Below are 21,215 nucleotides of genomic sequence, written 5' to 3'. Positions count from 1 at the left end.
TGCCCACCACAGCGTGTCTGCGCTGCACCGAGCCGGCTGCCGGCGTTCCTGCGCCACACACACCTGCCAGCACCTGTGGACACAGCCAGGGCGGCACCACCAGGGACTGGAGTGGGGAGGACATGCGGCGTTTGAAGGCGGCGATAACCCAACCTGCAGGATTAATGGGAATGCATTTGAAGTATAAAGCACAAAGCCCTTTGCTTTGGGTAAAACTGTGATTAATATGAAATCGAGATGTAATTAAAAGCTACCGTCTTGGAAAAAAATCAAACAAAAGCCAAGTGTGTATGTGCATAGGGAAAATATAATTAAAAATGAAAGAAATAGGGAAACATAAATAGACAGGTTGGGAAATGGTTGCAGAGCCCTACGGGGGTGTTGGGTTTCACCTCGGCAGTGAAGCGGGACGTGCCCAGCGAGACGGCCGCGGAGCCGGGCTGGGGGCACAGCCTTTCCCCAGCAGCCTGCAGTGGGGCTGCGTGCTGGGTGCTGCTTGCGGGTAATATGTTCACATGGGTTTGCTCTGCCAAATGCAAAGAATTTCCTTAACAAGCCACAGGAACCTGAGATGAGCACACAGAGCACCTGGGGGGCTGGATGTACCATTTTCCTGGGATGCTGCAAGAAACTGGGGGTCATGAAAGGAGGGGGCATTTCACACAGTAGCTTGCTTCGCTGTGTGCTGTGTGCTGGCCTTGGATGTAGCTGGAATCTGAGGAACATCCTGGCGTCGCTGCGTGGAACGCAGCCCCTGCTCCGGGCAGCGATGCTGAGCTCTCGGCTGTACCTCCCTATGGGTTTCTTCTTGTTTTGGCCATCACGGTGATGGCTTCCCCCCTGGTTTTTCTTCTTTGGTCAAAGCAGAGGCGAGTCCCTGACCGCGCTTGGTGTCACGGAGCACTCGTTGCTCCCAGACTTTCTGGTTCCCCAAAACGCCCCTGCCACCCTGCCAGTGGGTTCCCCACCCCGAGACTGGCACCTCGGTCCCCCTGGGAGGGACACCGAGCCCTGTCCTGCTGCGCTCGCCACTGCTGCCCTGCACCCCGCGCTGGGGCAGGAGCGGGTCTGCAGCGTCCCATCTGTCACACAACGGAGGCTGCTGCAAGGGCTCCCTGGGCTCCTCTCCACATGAATAAACTCTGGGGCACCCCAGAACCTGGAGGTCCAGGTGAGATGGCCACGCTGGGTGATCCCTTTGGAATTGTAGAATGTCCTGAGTTGGAAAGAACCCACGAGAGTCATTGAACTCCTGTCCTTGCATAGGACAATCCCAAAATTCACAAACGTTGAAGGATTAAACACAGCGAGCACAGCTCCTTGCAGGTTGGTGAGCCGGTGTGGCCGCAGGGACCGGTTGGTGATCACCGGTGACAGGGACATTTGCTGTGCCACTGCTACCCGCGGGCGAGGGCACTCCCGGCTGCAGCCTGGCACAGACAGACAGACGCAGGGCTCTGTGACACACAGGACACGGGTACCAGCCTGTCTGCAGGGACGCTCAGGGAAGATGGGACAGGGGACATTGCGGTGGCTCTGAGCCCACACGTTCCTGGGACACATCTTGATGGCCGCCCACTGCATCCCACACACGCTGCCTTTGTAGAGGGCATTCTCCCCTTTCCGTGTCCTACCCCAGCGCGTCCTCCACGTCCGCCGTGCCCCCACACATCCCTCCTCACCGCCTCATACAGCGGCTACCGCCCCGCGACAGACACCGGCCGCCCTCCTCAGCATGGCAGCTCCCCGCCTCCGCCACTACCAAGATGGCGGAAAGGCGTGCGGGACCGCCGTGCTCCCAGCCAATGAGCGGAGGCGGCCTCGCCCGGCGGGGAGCCAATGGCGGCGCAGGGCGGGCGGGTTTGGTTGGCGGGGCCGCTGTCATGGCGGGCCCGGGCGGGAGGACATGGCGGGATCTGCTGGGTAGGTCCGGGCCGGGGCAGCTCCGGGACTGCTCTGAGGGAGCTCTTGGACTGGAGCTTCCTGCAGGGACAGCGGAAGGGAGGGTGACTGTCCTCTCTCTGTCCTCATGCATCCTCCGGCCTGTGCGGTGCTCTGGGCTCCTGGCAGCCGCTCACCTCAGCCCCTCACCTCAGCCCTCTCAGCCCCCTCAGCCCCTCACCTCAGCCCCCTCAGCCCCACCTCTCCCAGGACCCCTCTCCCCAAGGCTGGTGCTTTCCTGTGGCTCTGCCGTGGCTCCCGTCCTGGGGCGGGGGTGTCAGGGTGGCACTTTGGCTGCTCTAGGCCAAGGGCCTTTTTAGGCCGATGGCTGATGGTGCCCGACGGGGCTTGGGCTGCATTGGGCCACCAAAGAGCACACCATGCAGAGCTGCCTGCAGTAAACCAAACAGAAACATCCTGCACAGCTCCTGCCACGCTGCCGGCTCACCACGGTCTGACCGGGGCTGCCTTTGCCCTGTGAGTGCTACAGCAGCAGAGCTGCCGGTGTCCTCGGGGGGCTGTTGGAACACACTGTGGTTATTAAACAAATCCGAACGTCTCAGCAGGGAGAGCCAGGAAACGAAAAAGCGCCTTTGGGAGTGGAGCAGAGCTCCGGGAAGCAGCTCTGCGCATGCTGGATCGCCATCAGAACCTGAACGACCTGCTCCTGGAGGTATGAGCAGGCTGTTGGGGTGGTGGTCAGGCTGGGGATCGCCGGAGGTCCCAGCTGGAGGTGGGTTCCAGCAGGGTCCTTGCTGGGGCAACTGCGGAATGAATGTCACAGGAACACAGATTTCATGACAACTGAAAAGAAAAAACAGCACCGTAGGAGGAAAACCAAGTTTAGAGGTCTGTGTTGCAGAAATGAGATTCGTTTTTCCTTTATTCCTCTATATTTTAATGTTACAGGCTTAAGATGGTTAAGCATGGTTTGGTTTTGGACAAAAGGAAACTCAGCACCTTTTTCTTGGGGTCCGCACTGGCTTCTTGTGAAGACAGGAAAAAAAAAGCAGGGGAGACTATTATTGGGTGTTCTCTGAACTACAAACCGTTTCTGACTAATGTGGCTGTTGTTATGAAAACCTGTGTCATTTGCCTGTATAGATGCTTGAGCCAACATTCTGACTTGGCCACGTTCTACCTCCTCCTCATGTATGGGAGAGAGCTCTTGATTTTCATAACTTGAATAGACAATTCAGATACTTCCCACAGTTCAGCCACAAGGATGTTCCTTTCTGTACAGAATGCCTGTCTTTATAAAAAGAAAAAAGGGGGTTTAACTAGAAAAGGATCCAACATTTTGACACGTTTCATCAAATATTTATGACAGCGTGGCTTCACGGAAGGGACTTGAAAGATAGAGATTCTGTTCCTGGTGCTGTTGCTGATCTGTTGGATGACAGGGGACAAGCAGCTTTGACCTTTATCTCATTTTCTCTGCATAAAATGAAGATAACTGTACTTATGTCTCTTGTAAAGTGCTCTGAAATCTCTGGTTTGCCACAACTATGTGGGAGCTTGGTGTTAACGTCACTTCAGTTGCTCCAGCCCCCGAGGATGCCAGGGCTGCTCAGTGTGTTTTAGAGGAAATAGGTTTGTAAATGTGTGTAACAGAGATCTCAGAGTGTTATGTTGTTGTTTGGCTTCCAGGTGGAAGATGCACCCAAGCCAGGTGGACAGGGGAGTGTAGAGCACCAGGAAGTACCCTCAGAATCATTTATAGGTGACTATCTATTGGAGACAGACACGGCAAAGAACTTTTCTTTATGTATTGAATTTCTGCCTGTTGAATAGAACCCCAGTTTTGCTTTCTTTTCATTGTTCTGGTCTCCCACTTGGCTGCTCATTTCTTTGTCTGGTGATGACACTCCTGGCAAGGTCTGATCGTTAAATACTTTGATTGTTTGGAAGTGTCACTGTGAGCCCCACAAGACTAAAATACAAGAATCTGCTTAATAAGGATACTCCACCTCTGTGGTTGTTTTGCCCCCATTTTACATAGAGAAAAGGAATGAAACATGGAAATGAAAACTATTTGCCCAGTGCAACAAACAACATCTGTGCTGGAAGAGGTTTAAGACTTGGGACTTCTGTCTTCATAGTCATGTTCAAACCCTTTTTTCTCCCATGCTGACAGCTTTCTGCTTTGTTGTTTTTTTGTTTAGTCTCTGTTCTCCAGGAACAGGCCTCAAGACTGGGTGTGCCCGCAGCAATCTTGGCAGCCAAAAATGCCATTACCAACATCGAGCGGATCTGCCAGGATTCTGCCAGCCCCTCTCAAGCCCCACTACTGAACTTGGACCAGAGAGTAAGGGAAAAGGTTTATGTTTAATTTATCAAGAAAATTGTATTGTTAGGTTTGACTTTAAACTCAGTTTATCTGTTCTGATAAAGTCACCCAAACACGTAGCACTTGAGCAGCGATTATTCTTTTATGTGTCCCATATGTGCACAGAAGTAGGGAGTTCTTCTCCTATACAGGAAAGTGTCTGTTTTTGGCAGCTTAGAACTGAAGTTTTTTATCTGTTGCCAAAGTGCAGCATTACAGGGGTCTCTCTAAGCAGATCCGGTGTTATCACCTCTGGTTATTTACAAAGAAAATTATCTCTGCTTCATTTCTGGGGTGATTCCAGAAGAGGTTGTCTGGCTTGCTTCATACCATGAAGGATTTGCTGGCGAACAATGTATTCTGTCGCTCAGTCTTCTGTCAAGAGATGTGGAAAATGAAGGTAAGAACTCACGGAGAAATGTTGCCGTGATACAGGCCAGTTCGACTTCACCTGCGGGATGTAGTAGCGTGTTTTCAGCCCTGCTCTCCCGCGAAGGCAGAGATAACAGGGACACGGACTGACAAAGTGCTGAGATTTCCCTGCAGTTTCCCTTGGTGGTTTTTATGGTGACTGAGAACAACTTCGCCACTGCTCATCCCTGCAGTCCTTAACTCCTGACAGTCACTGTGGTCTCTCTGACCTTTCAAAAGCACGAACTGAATTACAAATGGTGGGGTTGTTTTTTTGTTTATTTTAAAGCAAATTGACTGGGACCTTCCTTGCCTCTAGCAGGGTTTTTTTTTTGAGGAGGATTTAGTAGAACTTTGAAAGTAGGTGAATTGTTAAAATTGCGTGGCAGTTTCTGCTAAAAACCACCACATGGTCCCAGAAGTCCATTATGTGCTTCATCAGCAATATTCAGTGAGCCTTTGCCATCGTGTTTATCTGGGAGTGGTGATAACTCTGAGTGAGTTCACGCAGAAAATGGCTTGAGAGATGCAATCGCAGATACCAGGTTGCGTTGCTTCACAAGAGTGTTGTCTTGATTTCATTTGGGGGGTTTGTTTTCTTAAGATAAGTGATGGTCTAAATGTGGGTAAGGACTTTTTGCGAGGGGGGCAGTTCTGGTTGCTCCAGTGGGAAAGAAGGCAGAGGCTGATCTGCCAGGATAAAGAGCCACGCTCTAGTCTCAAATATACGACCCTGGGCTGAAAATAGAATCCCGTGTGTTTTGTAGGCTGATTAAGATCTCCCAGTTCTCGGGCAGACATGGAGATCAAGTGCTGCTGTGTAACTGAGATTGTTACAGGAAAGAATTAGGTTGTCCAAGACAAAGTATGTGGGCGAGTCCAGGGCCACGCTATGAGGCAGCTGCTGGTCGCTGCAGAAAGCTTGTGGGGTTTTTCTCCTTCATGGCCTGTCTGCCCAGGACTCCCAGGTATCTCTTCTTTCTGTTTTTGTCCTCATGGACACGATGCTTGGTGCTGATTTTTGCCAACGGTGAGCCCGGTGTTCAGGAGCCGGACTGTCCAAGTAGCATTGGCTTTTCCTCTGCATCCATCAGCCTCTCTGCTGGTACAGTTGCCATGTTTTTCTCTCATCTCCTATTGGGAAATGGATTTGAGAGCAGCAAACTCACTTCACGGAGACTAATAAACAGTTAATAGGCTAAGCGATAATTCTCTAATCTGTTTCCAGAGCCGAATTATTATAACAAGACGTGAAGCTTAGTGGTGTTACCTGTTTTCTGGGATATCCCTTGCTCCCTTGAATATGCAGCATCAGCATTATTCCAGGGGGACAAAATTTGAGATATTTATTACTTGACCATGAAAATTTAAAATGATGATGCATCTACAACCCTAAACCATTCAAAATTTGTAGGAAGAAAAGATCAGATGTAATCTTTCCTCATTTGTTATTTCCTATGTTATTAAGTTTTAATAAGTTCTGGATAGTTTGAATAAACAGAACTTAGTTTTATTCTTTTATGTGTAGTTTACATTAGCCAAATGTTAATGTTAAGTGCCAAATGCAGACCATGACCTGATTGTGACACCTCGTTAGGCCCCTCCGGTGCTGGAAGCTGTGTGGCACCTGCACAGAGGAGACGTCGTTGGGCTGGGAGAGCTGCTGGAGAGGTGAGCAGAGCTTTGGAGGTTTGCAGATGTATTTAATCTCGTAAAGCCTATTGAAATATAATCAAGGATTAGTCATGAGTATTCTGGACTAAGAATATAGTCAGGTGCTGGCAAGTGATCAGATTAGATTTAAGAAGTTACCCTGGGTTTGAGAGGTTACTCTGGGTTAATTAGTGCAGGTTAAGTGGCCCGATGTCTGGCAGCTGCCGAATCAGCTGCGGTGTGGAGCGCAATGGCTCGGTGGGACCTGTCACTGCAGCTGTCCTGGCAACGCTTTCCCCAGAGCTTTGTTTCACCGCTTTGTTTCTGCCTTGGAAACTCATTTAGCCCCCCAAAATGAGTGCTGGTCTCGAGGAGAAGCATCGCTTTGCAGCAGCTGTGAGCTGCTGTCTTCACAATCCCTACATTTCAGTAAGGTTTGGTGGAGTTAATCTCCAGAGAACAGTTCTTCTAGGAACTGATTTATTTTTAAACTAACAAGTAATACCAGTTATCCTGTGGGAACTTCAGGGTGTTTTCTTATGGTGTCAAAGGAATGTTACAGTAATCTTCTATGCCTTTGGTGTTGGTTTACTTGTCTGTTAATGGAAGAGGAAAAAAGCCTTCAGTGTCCACTGTACTTCAAATTTAAGCAAACCAAAGGGATAGATTAAGAGCTTGATTTTTTTGGTTAACCATTTTTATCCAGGTATCTTAGAAACTGGAACTAAAGTCTTCTAGCAGAACTTTCTAAATGGGAATACTTTAATGTCAGAGATGAGGAAATACTTGAACACACAATTTCACACATTTTTTCCCTTTGGATGTGTTTGTTGTGGAATCTTTTTACAAAGCAAATAAAGCTCTTGCTGGTCCAAATTAAATAAATGAAAAGCCACATACAGGGCAGAGTCCTGCACAGATGGTTCTTTCCCGAGTCCAAGGGGGTGGTGGAGGAAATAAAACCAGCCTTACAAAGAGCAGGAGGGATTGAATTGAATGTGCTTCTGTTTGTTCTCAGCACCCCGTCTGTCCCTGCTGTGGTGGAGTGGCTGTGCCGTGGCCTCGGTGGCCTCTGCGAGCAGGCGGAGGGGACCCGCGGGGAGGAGGAGCTGGTGGGACGCGTCCTCTCAGGCAAGACACCCAACCAGGCGCTGTGGGAGGGGGCTGAGCAGGTCAAAGGCTGGGAAGTGTAAGGACAAAGGCCTCGCTTTGCATTTTCTTACCTCGTCTCAATGAAGGGAATGTATTTTTATGTTTAGCAAATTCAGCAATTTTTTTTTCCCTTAAAAGAGAATTGGTTTGCATTTCTGTATCTGTTTGAGTTATATTATCACAAGAAAGAGTAATTGCAGGGAGTATGGAGCCAGGGATCATATATTGAGTGTGACACTCCTGCAAACTGTCTGAGATATTCTGGACCAGAATATCTCGGAATATCTTCTTTTTACAAGGAGTCCCATGGAAAACAGGAGGGACAATGGGTACAAGCTACTCCTGGGGAGATTCCGATGGACACAAGAGGGAAATTTTTCCCGATGAGAACAATCAGCCATTGGAATAATCTCGCAGGGAAGTGGTGGGTTCCCCAACACTGGATATTTTTCAGATCCAGCTGGACAGGGCTCTGGGCCAGCTTGGCTAGACTGGGCTTGTACAAAGAAAGATTGGACCAGGTGATCCTTGACGTTCTTTCGACCTGGTGTTTTATGATATTTAACAGTTCCATTTTCCCCTTGCCCTTTTCTGTTATTTATTTTATGGTTTTGTTTAGAAAATGTCGCTACACAATTTGATTGACAAGCTGCAGTCAGACTGTTGGACCAGTGGAGTTGGTCAGGTACAGCCCACACAAGTTCTGCAGCAGTAATAAGACCTGTAAATGCTTTGGTCTGTACAATCCTTGGAGTTTCTGTGCTCCTCACCCTCCATTGTTCTAGGTCCTTTTGCCCGGGAGTAATTTTACTCCAAGAAAATAAAAGATTCCTGCTGGCTGCTGTGTAGTGAACGAGGCTTTTCAGCCACTGGTGCTGTTAGGAGATGGGGAGGCAAAACAGCGAGTGATCTTTATTTTCATGCTGAAACACTAATTCCTTCTCAATTTGCAGACTTTGCGATCGTGTTTCTTCAGAATGGCTTTCAGCAAACTTCAGAGCTGGGAAGGAAGTTGGAGTTCAAGAAGGTCCCCTATGTAAGGACAAAGTGAGACTATTTACAAATGATTGTTTAAAGAATAGTTCCTTTATATACCTCTGGGCCTTGCTGAATATAAATAAATGTGAGTTTAGCGCAACAAAGAAAGGGTGGTGGGTCTAGGCTGGAGTGGGTGATGAAGAAATGCTGAAACCAGAACACAGGTATTTTTTTAGAGAGATATTTTCCAAGGTGAGGTGTCCGGGGTTTTGTAAGCTTCCTCGGTTTCACCTTGATTGGTTTCTTTGGAATGTCAGGTGTGGAGTGCTTGTGAGCACGGGAAATGCTTCCCCTTCTGTCTATTGTATCTACTCTACCATAAAGCCTGAGCTGAAGGTTAAGCTTTAAATCAAGAGGGACAGAACTTTCTTTGAGTCAATTTAATTTTTCTGCATATTACTGTATCTATTTTAAACTCTAAATGGTCTTAATTTGTCCATTTTGAACAGATCTGTCATGCTGTCTTACAAAGAATGTTGACATGTAAGTGTGTTTGTGATTCCCGGCTTTGTGCATTGCTGCTGTTTGCTCGACTTGAGTTCCTTGTTCATTACTAAATCTGCGAGGAGAAATCCTTTGCCTGGGCTGCTTTTCCCCTGCTGTGTGTATTATTAATGTCACTGATTTTGTGTGCCCCTGTTTTCCCCTTTGCTCTTGTAAAGTGAGTGTCTTCCAACGCTGTGGATAATTTCTTGCCTGTTATGCCAGTTCGTTTTGATGTTCCCAGCTGCAACATCAGGTTGATATCTGAGCTGATTTTTAAGAATTGTGCTACAACACTGGTTTGCTTCCAGAGGTTAAACTGGGAGATTTTTTTTCCTGCTTTGAATTTACAAAGTTATGTGCAAGTCAGCTATTTTCCTGGTTCATGGTTTGAATTTGCAGACTAGCGTTTTGTGAAACCTATTTGTTTTAAATGCTGAGCAAAGATATCTAATGTACATGTGTAGTTCTTAAACGGACAGTCTTCAAGAAGTGTCCCATGGCCAAGGTGCCTGTTTTGGCCTGGGCAGTCCTGCTGCTGCTGCTGGGAGCTCAAGCATTGTAGTCCCTGCTTTGCATTGCAAATCCTGACTCAGAAAGACCAAACACGCATTGGGGTTATTTTTTTCTTAAGTCACAGATAGATGATCTTCACGGTAAGTTGCTGTACGTGCTGCACAGTGGAGGAAGTGTTTGCTCACGCCTGCTCATGCTTGCTCACGCCTCCTCACCCTCACTCACGCCTCCTCGCTCTCTCTCACACCTCGTCACATGCCCTATACCGGGATATTAATATAATCTGGCTGTGCGGCTGCTGTTCCTTTCCCGTCTCCTTAGTGACAGCACTTTACCACTTTTGCTGGCACGTTTCAGCTTCAGCAACGTGCTCAGTGCTGCTGCAGAGGCTGGTGCTTCTCCTCTGCTGTAGGATGCCTGCAGAGCAGGACACATGCCAGGGCTGCTCCCTCTCCCTGCGGTGCTGCCAGCCCCATCCCATAGCCCCTGTCCCACAGGGAATGTTATCTGCAGACGGAAAGGCCTTACACACCTTGCGGAGTGGGTCTAAAAAGGGAAAGCTGTAAGAGAAGTGCTTGATTATTTAGTATATATGAGTCCTATCTCAGGTGGCCCTTTAGCAGCATTGGTATTCGAAAAATAACCCTCATAAGCGCAGGACGGGGGGGATTTCAGAGGAGAAGAAGCGGGCTGCCGGCAGCCACACAGGCAGCTGTGCTGCCCTGCTCTTCATCTGACCTTCACGTTCCTGCAGCCTGCACTGCTGCTGGCTGACGTGCGGTCTGTGCACCTGAAAATGTCTTAAAAGAGTTTTATACAAGGTATTTTTGTTAGTCTGTACTTTTGGGTCACCTTTGAGGGGTTTCACTCCACGCATCAGCTGCTTTGAAGAACATTAGGATTCTTTATGTCAACTAATTCACTATTAGTGAAGACCTTCACAGGGGGAGAAGGACAGGCTGGGAGCAGCATGGGAGCACTGTGCTGCACAGTGATGATCTTGCTGTATTGAACTCCTGTGCCCGAGGATAAGCAGACTTTATCTCCTTTTCTCTATTCTCCCCTACTTAACCTGACAGTATTCCTCAGCTGGGGAGGAGAGCTTTACAACTAACCCTGTGGGCTGCCTCGTGCAAGAACATGGTTTTGCTGCCCCAGCTCAGTATATTTCCTTTTCAGGGTGTTTCCTGGATGATCCTAATGAAAAAAGCAAACTCTTAACTGTTAAAAGAGGAGGCTTTTGAAGGTAGGATGGGACAAGAAACAGGAAAACCTGCTGCTGCAGCGGGCTGTAAAGCACAGGGTCTCTCAGTACGTGGTCTTTGGCATGGGCTGATGGTCGCAGCCATGTACTGTGTGAGCTGCCAAGCTGTTTGAGCTCCAGCCGTCATTTTGGGGCAGATCTAGCTCTAGAAGGAAGTTCTAAGCAAACGTAACATGAAGTCCCAGTGGCAGCAGTGTGCTCTTTTGTTTGGTGAGGGCGGTTAAGACCGTTGTCTCCAGGGGTTGTTAATTCAGAGCCTGCTTATGCAAATCCCTGCCCCAGACAGGCACTCCTCTCCTGCAGCTTTGCAGGGTTCATACTTGCAGATCTGCTGCACAATTAGGGTTGGGTTTGGAAATTAAATACTAATGCATGTGCATTTTTAGAGGGCTTAATTATTAGCACATTCTTGGAAATGCTTTTAAATTGGTTCAAGGTTAGTATTAATAGTTTTTGAGTCTCTGTGTCACTTTGAAAAAAATTAATAAGAATGTAATGCTGCTGAATGGCTTCTGCACATTTCTCCAATGGGGTCACCTTCTTAAAGGTGCACAATTAGTTCCTGTGTTGTTTAGTGTCGCAGTTCCTTCCATTTCCATTTCTCTCATTGCATTTTTGTGTTTCTGCTTTGGGCTACAGGGGTGCTTGATGCTGTTGGTAAACAGAAGCAGGAAGATGTTTCCACGTCACAAGCTATGAGGTTCTGGTAAGAAACGCTGTTCCCCTGAGTAATGTCAGGAGTTTTTTATCCACTGTTAACACTTGTTACTGAAATAGCGTGAATGTTCCCCATGCCGTGCTACTTATGTTTAGTATTCTCTCTAATAAAATATGTGCAAGTGAAAATGCATATTAAAAAAGTGTCAGGTAGGAAAGGGTGTTCTGGCAGGGCTGGAACCAATCTTGGAGCATCTTCTTGGCATGTGGCGAGTTTCCCCCATCGAGTTTTCTCACTCTGCTTCTGAGCAGAAGCAGCTGGAAGGTGCCATCATCTTCTCTAATTCCTGCTTCCAAACAGATTTTGTCTAACAACTTCGTACATGTCAAGCCAGACCCATCCTGTGCAGGGGTATACATTGACTTAAGTTTGTAAATCTGATAGCTACGTAATATTGAGTAACCAATAGGTTTTTAAAATACATACAAAAAGGTATATATCTCTGGTAATTTGATAAGAGAGATAAGGAAAAAAAAAAAGTCTTTCACCCTCATCAGTACCTAGTTGATCATACTTCCTGTGCATTGTTTCTGAACATTTCCTTGTCATTTGTAGGCTGAATGTGTTCAATGTGTCACTTTATAAAAGTGCGGTTCATCCGGATTCCTTGCAGCAGTTTTTTAGACACACCCTGACCGAAGTTCTTACCTACAACCCGTTGTTGAAAGGTAGGAACAGGCGGGGAGAAGCGAGTGTCTCCGTGGTGTGTTAGTGTGTGTCAGGAGCTCCAGCCTACCCAGGTCTGGCTTAATGGAGTCCAACCTGGAGGATCCAGAGCTAGAGCAGCTGCCCGAGTCCTCAGCTCTTTCCCTGGGGGATATATAGTCATAGTGCCAGATCAGACCAAAAAAAAAAATCTGGGCTTGAGAGGGCTGTAGTTCAGGAGAAAACTTTAAGCGGAAAATCAGTGCCTTCAAACAGAGCTTCTGCCAGTGGCTTCTGAACAGATATTTGGAGTAAGTCTAATGGAGCAGCCCTGGGAGAGCTCTGGCCTCTGGGAGTAGTTTTGGACAAAAGGACAAACTGGTTGGGAGAGGTGATGCTGCAGAGAGGGCTGGGGCTGACACAGTCTGGCCCTGTGTGTTTGGGTTGGGGCCTGAGACGTGTCCTTTCTCTGCTCACTGGGTGTTTCTTTTGGTAGATTAAAGGCAGGAAGGCTTTTAATCTGTGACTGGTAATTGCGAAGCTGGATGTTTTTAGGAAGAAATATGTTTGGGCTACAAAATCCCTGGTAAAACCACTCTGGGCTATGATCTAGAGCCACGTATGGGTTGTGTGGGAGAGCTGTGTCGTTGTCAGCTTCCAGCTGGAAGAGGTTATTGAGGAAAAAGCGATTCCTGGCTGGTTCTCTGTGCACACACCGTGGTCGCCTGTGGATGTTTGAGCAGCCTTGAGGTGACAGTGCTGTAGGGAAATGGCACCGTCCTTGTTGCCACAGTGCATGTCCCAAAGACAAAAGGGAGAGAAAGGATTTCAGCAATTTTTAATGTGTCTGGCTGTCAGAGCCAAAGGGTAATTTTGTGTGGTTAAGTTACATGGTTTGGGTGAGTTTAAAATTATTTCTGAAGAGTAAACTATTTTTTTTGTCCGGATACAGTGTCTGATGCCATCCATATGCAGAAAGAGTGGAGCTTTACAAGAACTTGTTCACTACTTACTACCTTGTATCGCAAAGTACGTCTTCCTGGTTTTGCAGAGAGAGCTTTACTATGTTGGGGTTCTATCCATTGAAATATCTGAAATGAGATTATTTAAAAATAGTACGTTCCAGTCACAGAATCTGAAGCAGCTGCCAGGAATTCTGGCAGTATGAAGCATGAAGAAAAAGTACTACTTTTGCGCAAATAGTGCTTTTGAAGAAAAAGGGACTTTTGTGCAAAGCTCTTAATGAGAACAAAGATAATAATTGAAGACGTGAGTTTTTACTGTTAAGAATATGACATGACTTCTGAAAGAACTGGAATATTACTGTGTATTTTGGCCAATGCTGGTTCCAGGCCAGAATGATGTCTGGCCCTGGAAAGCTGACGCAGAGATGCATGCAGGATAGCTTTGTAAAAAGCCATTTAAGAGACATCTGTGTGTTAATCTTGACAGTGTATTTCACTCTTACGGGTGCTTGTATGTCATAGCTAAACCAAATTGATCTCACTCTTGCAGCTGTTTGTGGCGTTCAGCGCGAAGGAGTCAATCTTGCAGCTGCAACAAGTCCTGGAGACCCACGAGGTGAACTGGCAGCACGTCCTGTCCTGCGTGTCCACGCTGGTAGTGTGCCAGGCCGAGGCTGAGCAGCTCTTCAGAGGTGAGGAGGTGCTGGTGGGCTGCAAGCTTGCATGCTTGTTGCTTCTCTGGTGCTGAAGAGTAAACCATGCCGGCTGGTGTACAGCGCAGGCATTGAGAGTCGTTGTTTTGAGACTCCTGCATGGAAAAGAACAGCAGAAAATCTGCTTTTCTGTTCAGACATTCCATATCAGCAGTGATGTGAATCCAGGCCTTGTGCCTGGCGCTCCTCAAACTTAGTGTACAGCTAAGAGGGTTGTTTGATAATTACTTTAATTATTAATTGAAGCAGTGATTACTGAAGCTTGATTCTTCTGTCTCACCTTTGCTAGCAGACCTTGTTTGTTAGAGTTTCTTACCGATTATCTCATTGCTGCATTCCCTGCAGTTCTTCCGGGCTGAAATCCCAGAGTATTTGACCATTGAAAGTGCATGAAAAAAATATAAGTGTGTCCCAAAGGTTCTCCAAGCTGTTATACGCAGCAGATGTTTTATCACAAATATTTGTCTTCATTTACCATAGAAAATTACAGCACGGTTGTGAAGAGCAAAGTCTGAGGTGATTGTTTTGTGTTTCTAGATCTACTGAGCCGCCTCCTGATAAAGGCCTTTGAGAATTATGATATGGAAAACATGATCACCGCGTTCCTGATAGCTCGTCAGGCTGCTCTCGAGGGCCCTGCTGTGTTCATGCCTTACTCTGAATGGTTTAAGGTAAGGCTAAATGAGGCCTGACTGGTAATCTTTGTTTTAAGTAGGTGAGAAACCTGTGCACAAGGCATGTTCTGCTACCCAGCAAAAGCCTAGTTTCAGACCATATAGCCAGGAATTGGAGAGATGGAGGAGAAAAAAAGAGTAACAAGTGATTATACTGATATTAGGACTGATTTAATATTTATTACAGCCTTTGTGTCTGCAAAGAATGTATTTATTTGGCTTTCTCCAGTCTTCCCTACTTCCATCTTTTAAGTCCCTTTTACCTTCTGTAGTTATTTGTCAGGAATGCAGACATGTAATTCCTGCTGTAATCATCATCTTGGATGTATTTCAGTATCTTGATAACCAACACCGTTGTTATTGCATAAGTTGTGGGTTGTTGCAGATGAAGCATTCTGGTTTCCTGGATGTTTGCATGCAGCTCTAATTGCTGTGTTTGACCTTATAGGTAATTACTCGTTAGCTTTTAGTTGTAAACATGTAGGTATTTTAGGTATGCAAATCTCCACATCATTTAAACCTGTAAATTCCTTTGTACAATTTGCAAATCTAAGCTCAGCCTTTGCTGATAGAGTGTTTAGGCTGTATCAAAAGGTAAACTGGCTATGTTCTGTATACCCTCAGACTGGCTTATTTTCTTTATAATGCCCCGATAAAGCTGTGCAGAAACCTTGATGAATCTCAATTCTTTGGTGCATTTTGGTGTTGCGTTGTTTAACTCCTCTGAGTGTTCCCATAGTAGCACATCAGAACGACCTTTGAGGATGACAGAGCAGGCTTTCTGGAAACCGGACTAAGAAACTCAAAAAAAACTTCTCTAGAGATTTGCATAAACTTTCTCTGGAGACTTCTCTCCAGTGAGATTCTCTTGGCAGAAAGCAGATACCCGTAAGGGATGTCTGGGATTTGTGTGCCGGGTTATGGCCCTGCTGGGACGGGGATTCTCTCCTCGCTCAAAGGCTGCGGTGTCGTTTCCTTGTTCCAGGCATCCTTTGGGAACGCTGGTGGTCACCAGGGGAGCAGTAAGAAAGCGCTGGTCTTCCTCTTCGAGTTCTTGTCAGAGCTGGTGCCCTTTGAGGCCGCGCTGTACCTGAAGGTGAGAAAATGCTTGCAGAGATGGTTTTCTAAAGACTGATACAGAATTGCTCCAAAGTCAACTTATTTGTGCCTTTGACTAGGCTCATCTTATTTTTATTGTTAATGTAGTAATTGCATTAGTTTTGATATGTTATTCAAAACACATTCTTCCTGAAATAAGGAAGTACAAGATTCTTTTGTTTACTGGGCAAGAAGGAGGATTCCTTTCATGGAGTTAAATTTGAGTGCTTCGGTGATTTTTATTTGTTGTTGGGAAAAATTGCATGTTGGTTGCCATGAAAATGGCTTATTTTAAAACAAGCAATCACATCTTCTTTGGGGAATATTTGAGGTAGATGACTGTAAACACTAACCAGAATTTTACACTGATTTCCTGTAAAAATGGCAAATCTTGTTGTGAATTGCATGTTTCAGGTCCATATAATGTACCCCCCTTTTGTGCCAACAAAGCATCGGTCTATTCTCTTGGAGTACATCACTCTGGCTAAAACCAGGCTGGCCGACCTCAAGGTTAGTGAGAATTGTCTCTTTTCAAAGAGTACTTTCTGGATCTGTCAAAATACGAGCTGTGTCGTGACCGTGTGCATCTCCGTTAATCCCGCAGGTTGCTATAGAGGATATGGGGCTCTATGAAGACTTGTCTTCCACAGATGAAGCCGTGCAGGTACTGCTGGGCTGTTTAACGGTTTTCTCATCAGTTGTGCGCCTTTTCCTCTGGCAAAGAGCTCAGGTTATCAACCTCTCTGCCATTCCTGCCAGGTTTGAGCCAAATCTTCTCCAACTTTAAGACATAGCAGTCGTAAGAATGGAAATGTTCCCTGGATTTCATGAAAACCAGACCTGTGTAGAGGGCATGCAGGCAGTGACAAGTATTCCCAGAGGTGGACTTGCAGACAAACTCAGCAATTAGCCAGCCAGCTACTGGCCAAGCAGCACCTGCGTTAGCCCACAGCTGGGGCTGTGTTAGCTCTGCACATTGACCAGCTTGTGACAATGGTGACACGTCCTCTGTGGATTTGCTCCTGATGATTTGAGCACATAGGAAAGCAGTTTATATGTATGTCTTGATTCTTTTCAGTATAGTGTGTCATCTATTTGGTGTTGTACTCAAAGTGGTCACATTTGCAGGAGATTTGGGGAGGGAATTTGCAGTCTGAAGGTTCACACTCTGGTCCATGATAAATTTTGGATAACAACAGTAATTGCTAAGGAAGCATTTGGCTTTATTGTTTCTTCCTGTTCTACATTTTGATCACCAGTATGGCAGATTAGAGGGCTGCACTTAGACAGTCAGTCAACTGGAGTACATGAAATACAGGCTGGTTAAACATACTGGAATGAAATTTAGTCCTGTGATGAACTGAAAGTCATAAGTGAAGATTTCGTTTCATTGCCAAGTCTGATCTGTTGAGAAACCGGCCCAGGTTCTTGCAGTTTTAAGATGCCTCATGGCTCAAACAAGAGAATCCTGGGGCAGCAGTCCCTCTGCCTGGAGTGTAGCAGCACAGACTGGAACTGAAGATTATGTGTCTTAATTCCAAGTGCACGAAGTAAAATAGAATAACAATAAAGTAAATTCAGAACAGCAAAGATACTGTCCCTGTGGGGGACAACTGAATAAAGAATGTGACGTTCAGCAGGAGTATCTGCTGCAGGAGGTGTGTGCAGAATTATGCAGACCTTTGGGCTGAGCCAGAATAGCTGTTATTTATATATATTTATAACAGCTGATGGTTCAAGCCCGGGTTCTCCATCCTGCAGTTTTATTCGTGTTATTCAATTGCATTTGTTCAGTCACTTCCCTTCGCAGCGCAGACAACTGTTAGTATACTAACCCTGAAAGAACAAGCAGGGAAAATTATCGTGATCCTTGATTTCTCACAATATCTTCGTCTCGTTGTTACTCGTGTGATCCAGCCCCAGGGCCAGGCGCTTCGGGATGTTGAAAAGGCCCTTCAGATATTTGAAAATACCAGGAAGATCCCAACATCTGTGATAGAAGCCAGGTACTGTGTGCTTCTCAACTCTTCTTGGTTTTAGCTATAATAATAATAATAAATCCAAGTCCAAATCAAAATAACAAAACAAGAAAAATGGAGGATGTGAGCAAAGGAGGTTTTGGGAAGTTCTTCCGATGTTATCCACTTCCTCAGTAGCCATCGAAGAGAAGCTGTTTGTGCAGAGTAAAAAGCCATATGCACACCTGCAAGAGAAATCCACAATTGTTAGAATAAATAAAAAGCAAAATTAAAGAAATGAATAACTATTGGCTAATCTGGGCTTGATTTGTCTGTGGTTATTCACGTTACCATGAATATTTCTTATTTGCAGGAGCCAAATTAATTCTTGAGGTAATGAAATGGCACTTTGTAGCTTTGGTGGTGTTAATATTTTGCTATATTTATTTTCTGTCTCAGTATTTTCAGGCGACCATATTATACTTCCTGGTTTCTTCCTGCTTTGCTCAGGCCACGTGTGGTTAGTATTTGTTTTTGGATTTTGTTTTTGATCCTCCCATTTAGCTGCGTGTTTGTAGCCTGGTAATTTGCTCCTAACCTGCCTGTTTTTCTGTTGCAGCTCCCTAGAACCCCAGATGCACGCATGGCTTTTATAGATTCTTTAAAGAGGTATTGAGACTTCCCACTGTTATTTTCTGTGCTTTTGGACTTTCTCTTTGGAACATCTGACTTCACGTCAGATTATCTGAGACTTCGACACCTCGTTTATGAAACACTGAGCATGAAAAGCTCTTCTCTTTGAGAGAGAGTGTGGGAAAAAGGCAAGATGAAACTTCAATGTGTGTTAGTGCTTAATGGACTGATCTTAAGGGACACCAAGATAATGTCCCAGGAGAACACAGCACCTCTTGGAACTCAAGCTTGTCCTGTACACATGTTTAAAGGTGCTTTTCTGCATTGCAGGAACAGCTTTATTTTAAGTCCATTAATTCCTCTGTAACCTATAATGAAGAAAAAATGTTGGCAACGCTGCCTACAGATGAGGCGTTTGGTCCTGGCTTGTCATTCTAGTCTGACTCTAAGAAAGGCTGGATCATTTTTTAAAATTAAAGTTGTAAGAGAAGCAGCTGAGTCCTAGGAGAGCCTCATTTAATACGTTTTTAGTATTAAGCACCTGCCCAGTAAGCATTGGAGGTCAAACTTTGATGTTGTTTTAGACATGTGAATGCTGCATGTCACATAACTCACATTCTTATGTGATCTTAGCCACGTACTTTATATGAAATAGATATTAATACACGCCTATAATATTTATATAGTGTTGATTTTGTGTTGTGTGCTACACATGCATAATACTTGCGATGAAAACCTTGGCTGTAATTTTCTGGCCCTCATGCCAGATGATGATTAAAAAAATGCTTCAGATGCTCTGTATGCTTTGGAGCCTCTGTAATTACATTTTGAAGTGTAGCTGTTGCTTATGCTTATATTTAATAAAGCTGAAGTTTGAATGTGGTTATGTGGTATAATAAATGTCTTTTTTTTATTACAGAGCTGATAAAATACCCTCAAACTTGTACTCCACATACATGCAAGCCTGTCGTGACATGAAAGAGAAAATGTTACAAGGTAAAAAAAATACAACATTTACTTATGGATCAGCTTGAAGACAAGTTAATATTTCCATTGATGCCCTCCTGAATTGAAAATTTTCAAAAAGTTACAACCAATTAGGTCTTTAATCTATATGTAAAATGTGTATGTTCTTTAAGTCCTGTTGAGGTATCAAATAGTTACTCTTGTAATGACTTTCTCTGCCTGTCCTGCTGGGCTGGGATTTCTGCAGAGCTCTGTGCTGAGGCTGCAAGTGCCGTCCGCGCTGGCTGATTTAAACGCAGCTCAGAAACATCCGTGTGAATCAGCATTTGCAGCTCGAGCGGTCCCAGCTGGCCCAGGCTGTGACCCTGCTGTGCCGACCGCTCGTGCGCTGCTGCTGTCCCAACTCACTGTTTTAAGCCTGGATTAATGGGTGGTGACGGAGATCGGAGGCAGCAGGAGGGGCTGGGAACAGAGCCAGCGGCAAAGGGACCACAGTGCACAGTTCACCTGCGTTGGGGTGGAAGGGACCCCCCAGTTTCAGGTCCTGTCACTGCAGCTGTGTTACTGGTGCAGTGTGTGTTGGTGCGACGGGTATTTAATGAGCTCTTCTATCTTTTGCAGCAAGTGGGTGTTTCAAACGCATCTTAAAATGGGCAGCGTCCTCCCCATGGGTTTATATGAAATGAGAAGGTCAGGCTGGGGAGCAGAGATTGTTCCCAGCGTCTGGGGGAGATCATGTACTCTGTGTGGGGAGGAATCTGGAACTGGCTTCTGCTCGGGGTGCTTTGGGCGTTTGAAGCTTTCTGAAGATGCTGTATCTCGAGAGGTGTGACAAAGCAGTCCTGGGAACCGCAGATGTGCAGCAGGCTGGCTGCCAGGGTTGTCCTGGCAACCGGCAGTGATGAAGGACCCCGTGGGGTTCCCGGGATCTGCAGGATCCCAACGGGCAGCCAGAGCTCTGCAAGACTCCTTGAATTACCAGGGACCTCTGCTGGTACAGCCTGATCCCGTCCCCCGCATCCTGATCCCATCCCCCGCATCCTGGTCCCGTCCCCTGAGTCATTAATCCATCCCCTGCAACCTAATCCATCCCTGCAGCTCTTGCACAGAGACTGGATTTAGGACAGGGCTGAGAATGGGCCAGCTCTAAACCTGGCCTGTTCCTTAGTGCTCACTCTTGGGGACTCAGCAGTCTCCTAACACCTTGTTGTTTTACAGCGTGTTTATAACAAGTATTAATTCGAACCTTATTTACTTCTCTTGTTCATGGTTGAGTTATTTCTGGCCCGTGTACGAGAGGCTGTTTCTGCCTAACCGAGCGTACAGGTGGTGGTTGGTGTCCGGGGCTGTGCCCTGGCAGCTTATTGCTGCTGGCACTGTCTTTCTAGTGGTAAAAGAAATTTCCTTTTATTTCTTCTTTTAAACAAAACCAGAATAGAGTAACGCGTAACATCTGGAGATGATGTGTGGTGTTGGGTGTGAGGAGGAGCTGATGATGTAGTATTGATGCTGTAATGTCTGTCTCTGTATTTTGAGACCGGTTCCAGTCTCCTGGGGATAGCAGATGTCTCTGTGAGGGGCAGAGAGCTAAAGCAAGAGGAAGGCAGCTCTGAAAGGCGAACTCCTTTGTCTCCTCTTTAAAAACTGAATTCCGTTCTGCACCTAGGCACAAACTAATACATGATTAATCAAATAGCACATTTTGAATGTAAAAACAAAGCTGTGTATGTGGCAGATTGACAATTTGGGGATCTGTTATAGCTTACAGAAGTGTAAATACTGCTTTTACAGAAAATGTCAGCAGCGATGGCTGGAAGCATTTTATGAACTGATGTAGTGCACAAAGGTGAGGAGAACGTGTCGCATTTCTCTCTTATTTGTCTAGATGAATCAAAAGCAGAGACCAGCCTCTGCAAAGAGCCTGTTGAGCAGCTGGAGGCTGAGCTGGCTGAACTAAGGATGCTGACTGTGGACCGGGCTAAATATGAAGGTATGCAGGAAGGCAGGTTGTAGCTGTCCCTAATTGACTGTTACAAAAGCTACGTTAATAAAATGTGG

General features: G+C 46.0%; 1 protein-coding gene across 2 annotated transcripts in view; it reads left to right on the top strand.

Moving 5' to 3' along the window:
- Positions 1 to 1,863: 1,863 nt before the first annotated feature.
- FANCA (FA complementation group A) overlaps positions 1,864 to 21,215 on the top strand; it is a 34,389-nt gene continuing 15,037 nt past the window's right edge. Inside the window, exons 1-22 of one of the 2 annotated variants that reach the window (XM_065640735.1) lie at positions 1,864 to 1,923; positions 2,508 to 2,614; positions 3,592 to 3,664; positions 4,107 to 4,249; positions 4,575 to 4,670; positions 6,279 to 6,352; positions 7,353 to 7,465; positions 8,440 to 8,522; positions 8,974 to 9,007; positions 11,427 to 11,493; positions 12,061 to 12,173; positions 13,103 to 13,179; positions 13,666 to 13,807; positions 14,366 to 14,499; positions 15,488 to 15,598; positions 16,015 to 16,110; positions 16,205 to 16,264; positions 17,518 to 17,606; positions 18,018 to 18,078; positions 18,178 to 18,227; positions 19,111 to 19,187; positions 21,043 to 21,147. In XM_065640735.1, the coding sequence (XP_065496807.1) occupies positions 1,884 to 1,923; positions 2,508 to 2,614; positions 3,592 to 3,664; positions 4,107 to 4,249; positions 4,575 to 4,670; positions 6,279 to 6,352; positions 7,353 to 7,465; positions 8,440 to 8,522; positions 8,974 to 9,007; positions 11,427 to 11,493; positions 12,061 to 12,173; positions 13,103 to 13,179; positions 13,666 to 13,807; positions 14,366 to 14,499; positions 15,488 to 15,598; positions 16,015 to 16,110; positions 16,205 to 16,264; positions 17,518 to 17,606; positions 18,018 to 18,078; positions 18,178 to 18,227; positions 19,111 to 19,187; positions 21,043 to 21,147 (1,945 nt within the window). In that variant the 5' untranslated portion in view covers positions 1,864 to 1,883. Of the gene's footprint in view, positions 1,924 to 2,504; positions 2,615 to 3,591; positions 3,665 to 4,106; positions 4,250 to 4,574; positions 4,671 to 6,278; positions 6,353 to 7,352; positions 7,466 to 8,439; positions 8,523 to 8,973; positions 9,008 to 11,426; positions 11,494 to 12,060; positions 12,174 to 13,102; positions 13,180 to 13,665; positions 13,808 to 14,365; positions 14,500 to 15,487; positions 15,599 to 16,014; positions 16,111 to 16,204; positions 16,265 to 17,517; positions 17,607 to 18,017; positions 18,079 to 18,177; positions 18,228 to 19,110; positions 19,188 to 21,042; positions 21,148 to 21,215 lie in introns of both variants that reach the window. The other variant, XM_065640736.1, reaches the window with a different exon arrangement.

The sequence above is a fragment of the Caloenas nicobarica genome, chromosome 9 (genome assembly GCF_036013445.1).
Source record: "Caloenas nicobarica isolate bCalNic1 chromosome 9, bCalNic1.hap1, whole genome shotgun sequence".
In the NCBI taxonomy this organism is placed as follows: Eukaryota; Metazoa; Chordata; class Aves; order Columbiformes; family Columbidae; genus Caloenas; species Caloenas nicobarica.
The sequence above is the reverse complement of the archived record's forward strand: the minus strand, read 5'-3'. Positions and strand labels throughout refer to the sequence as shown.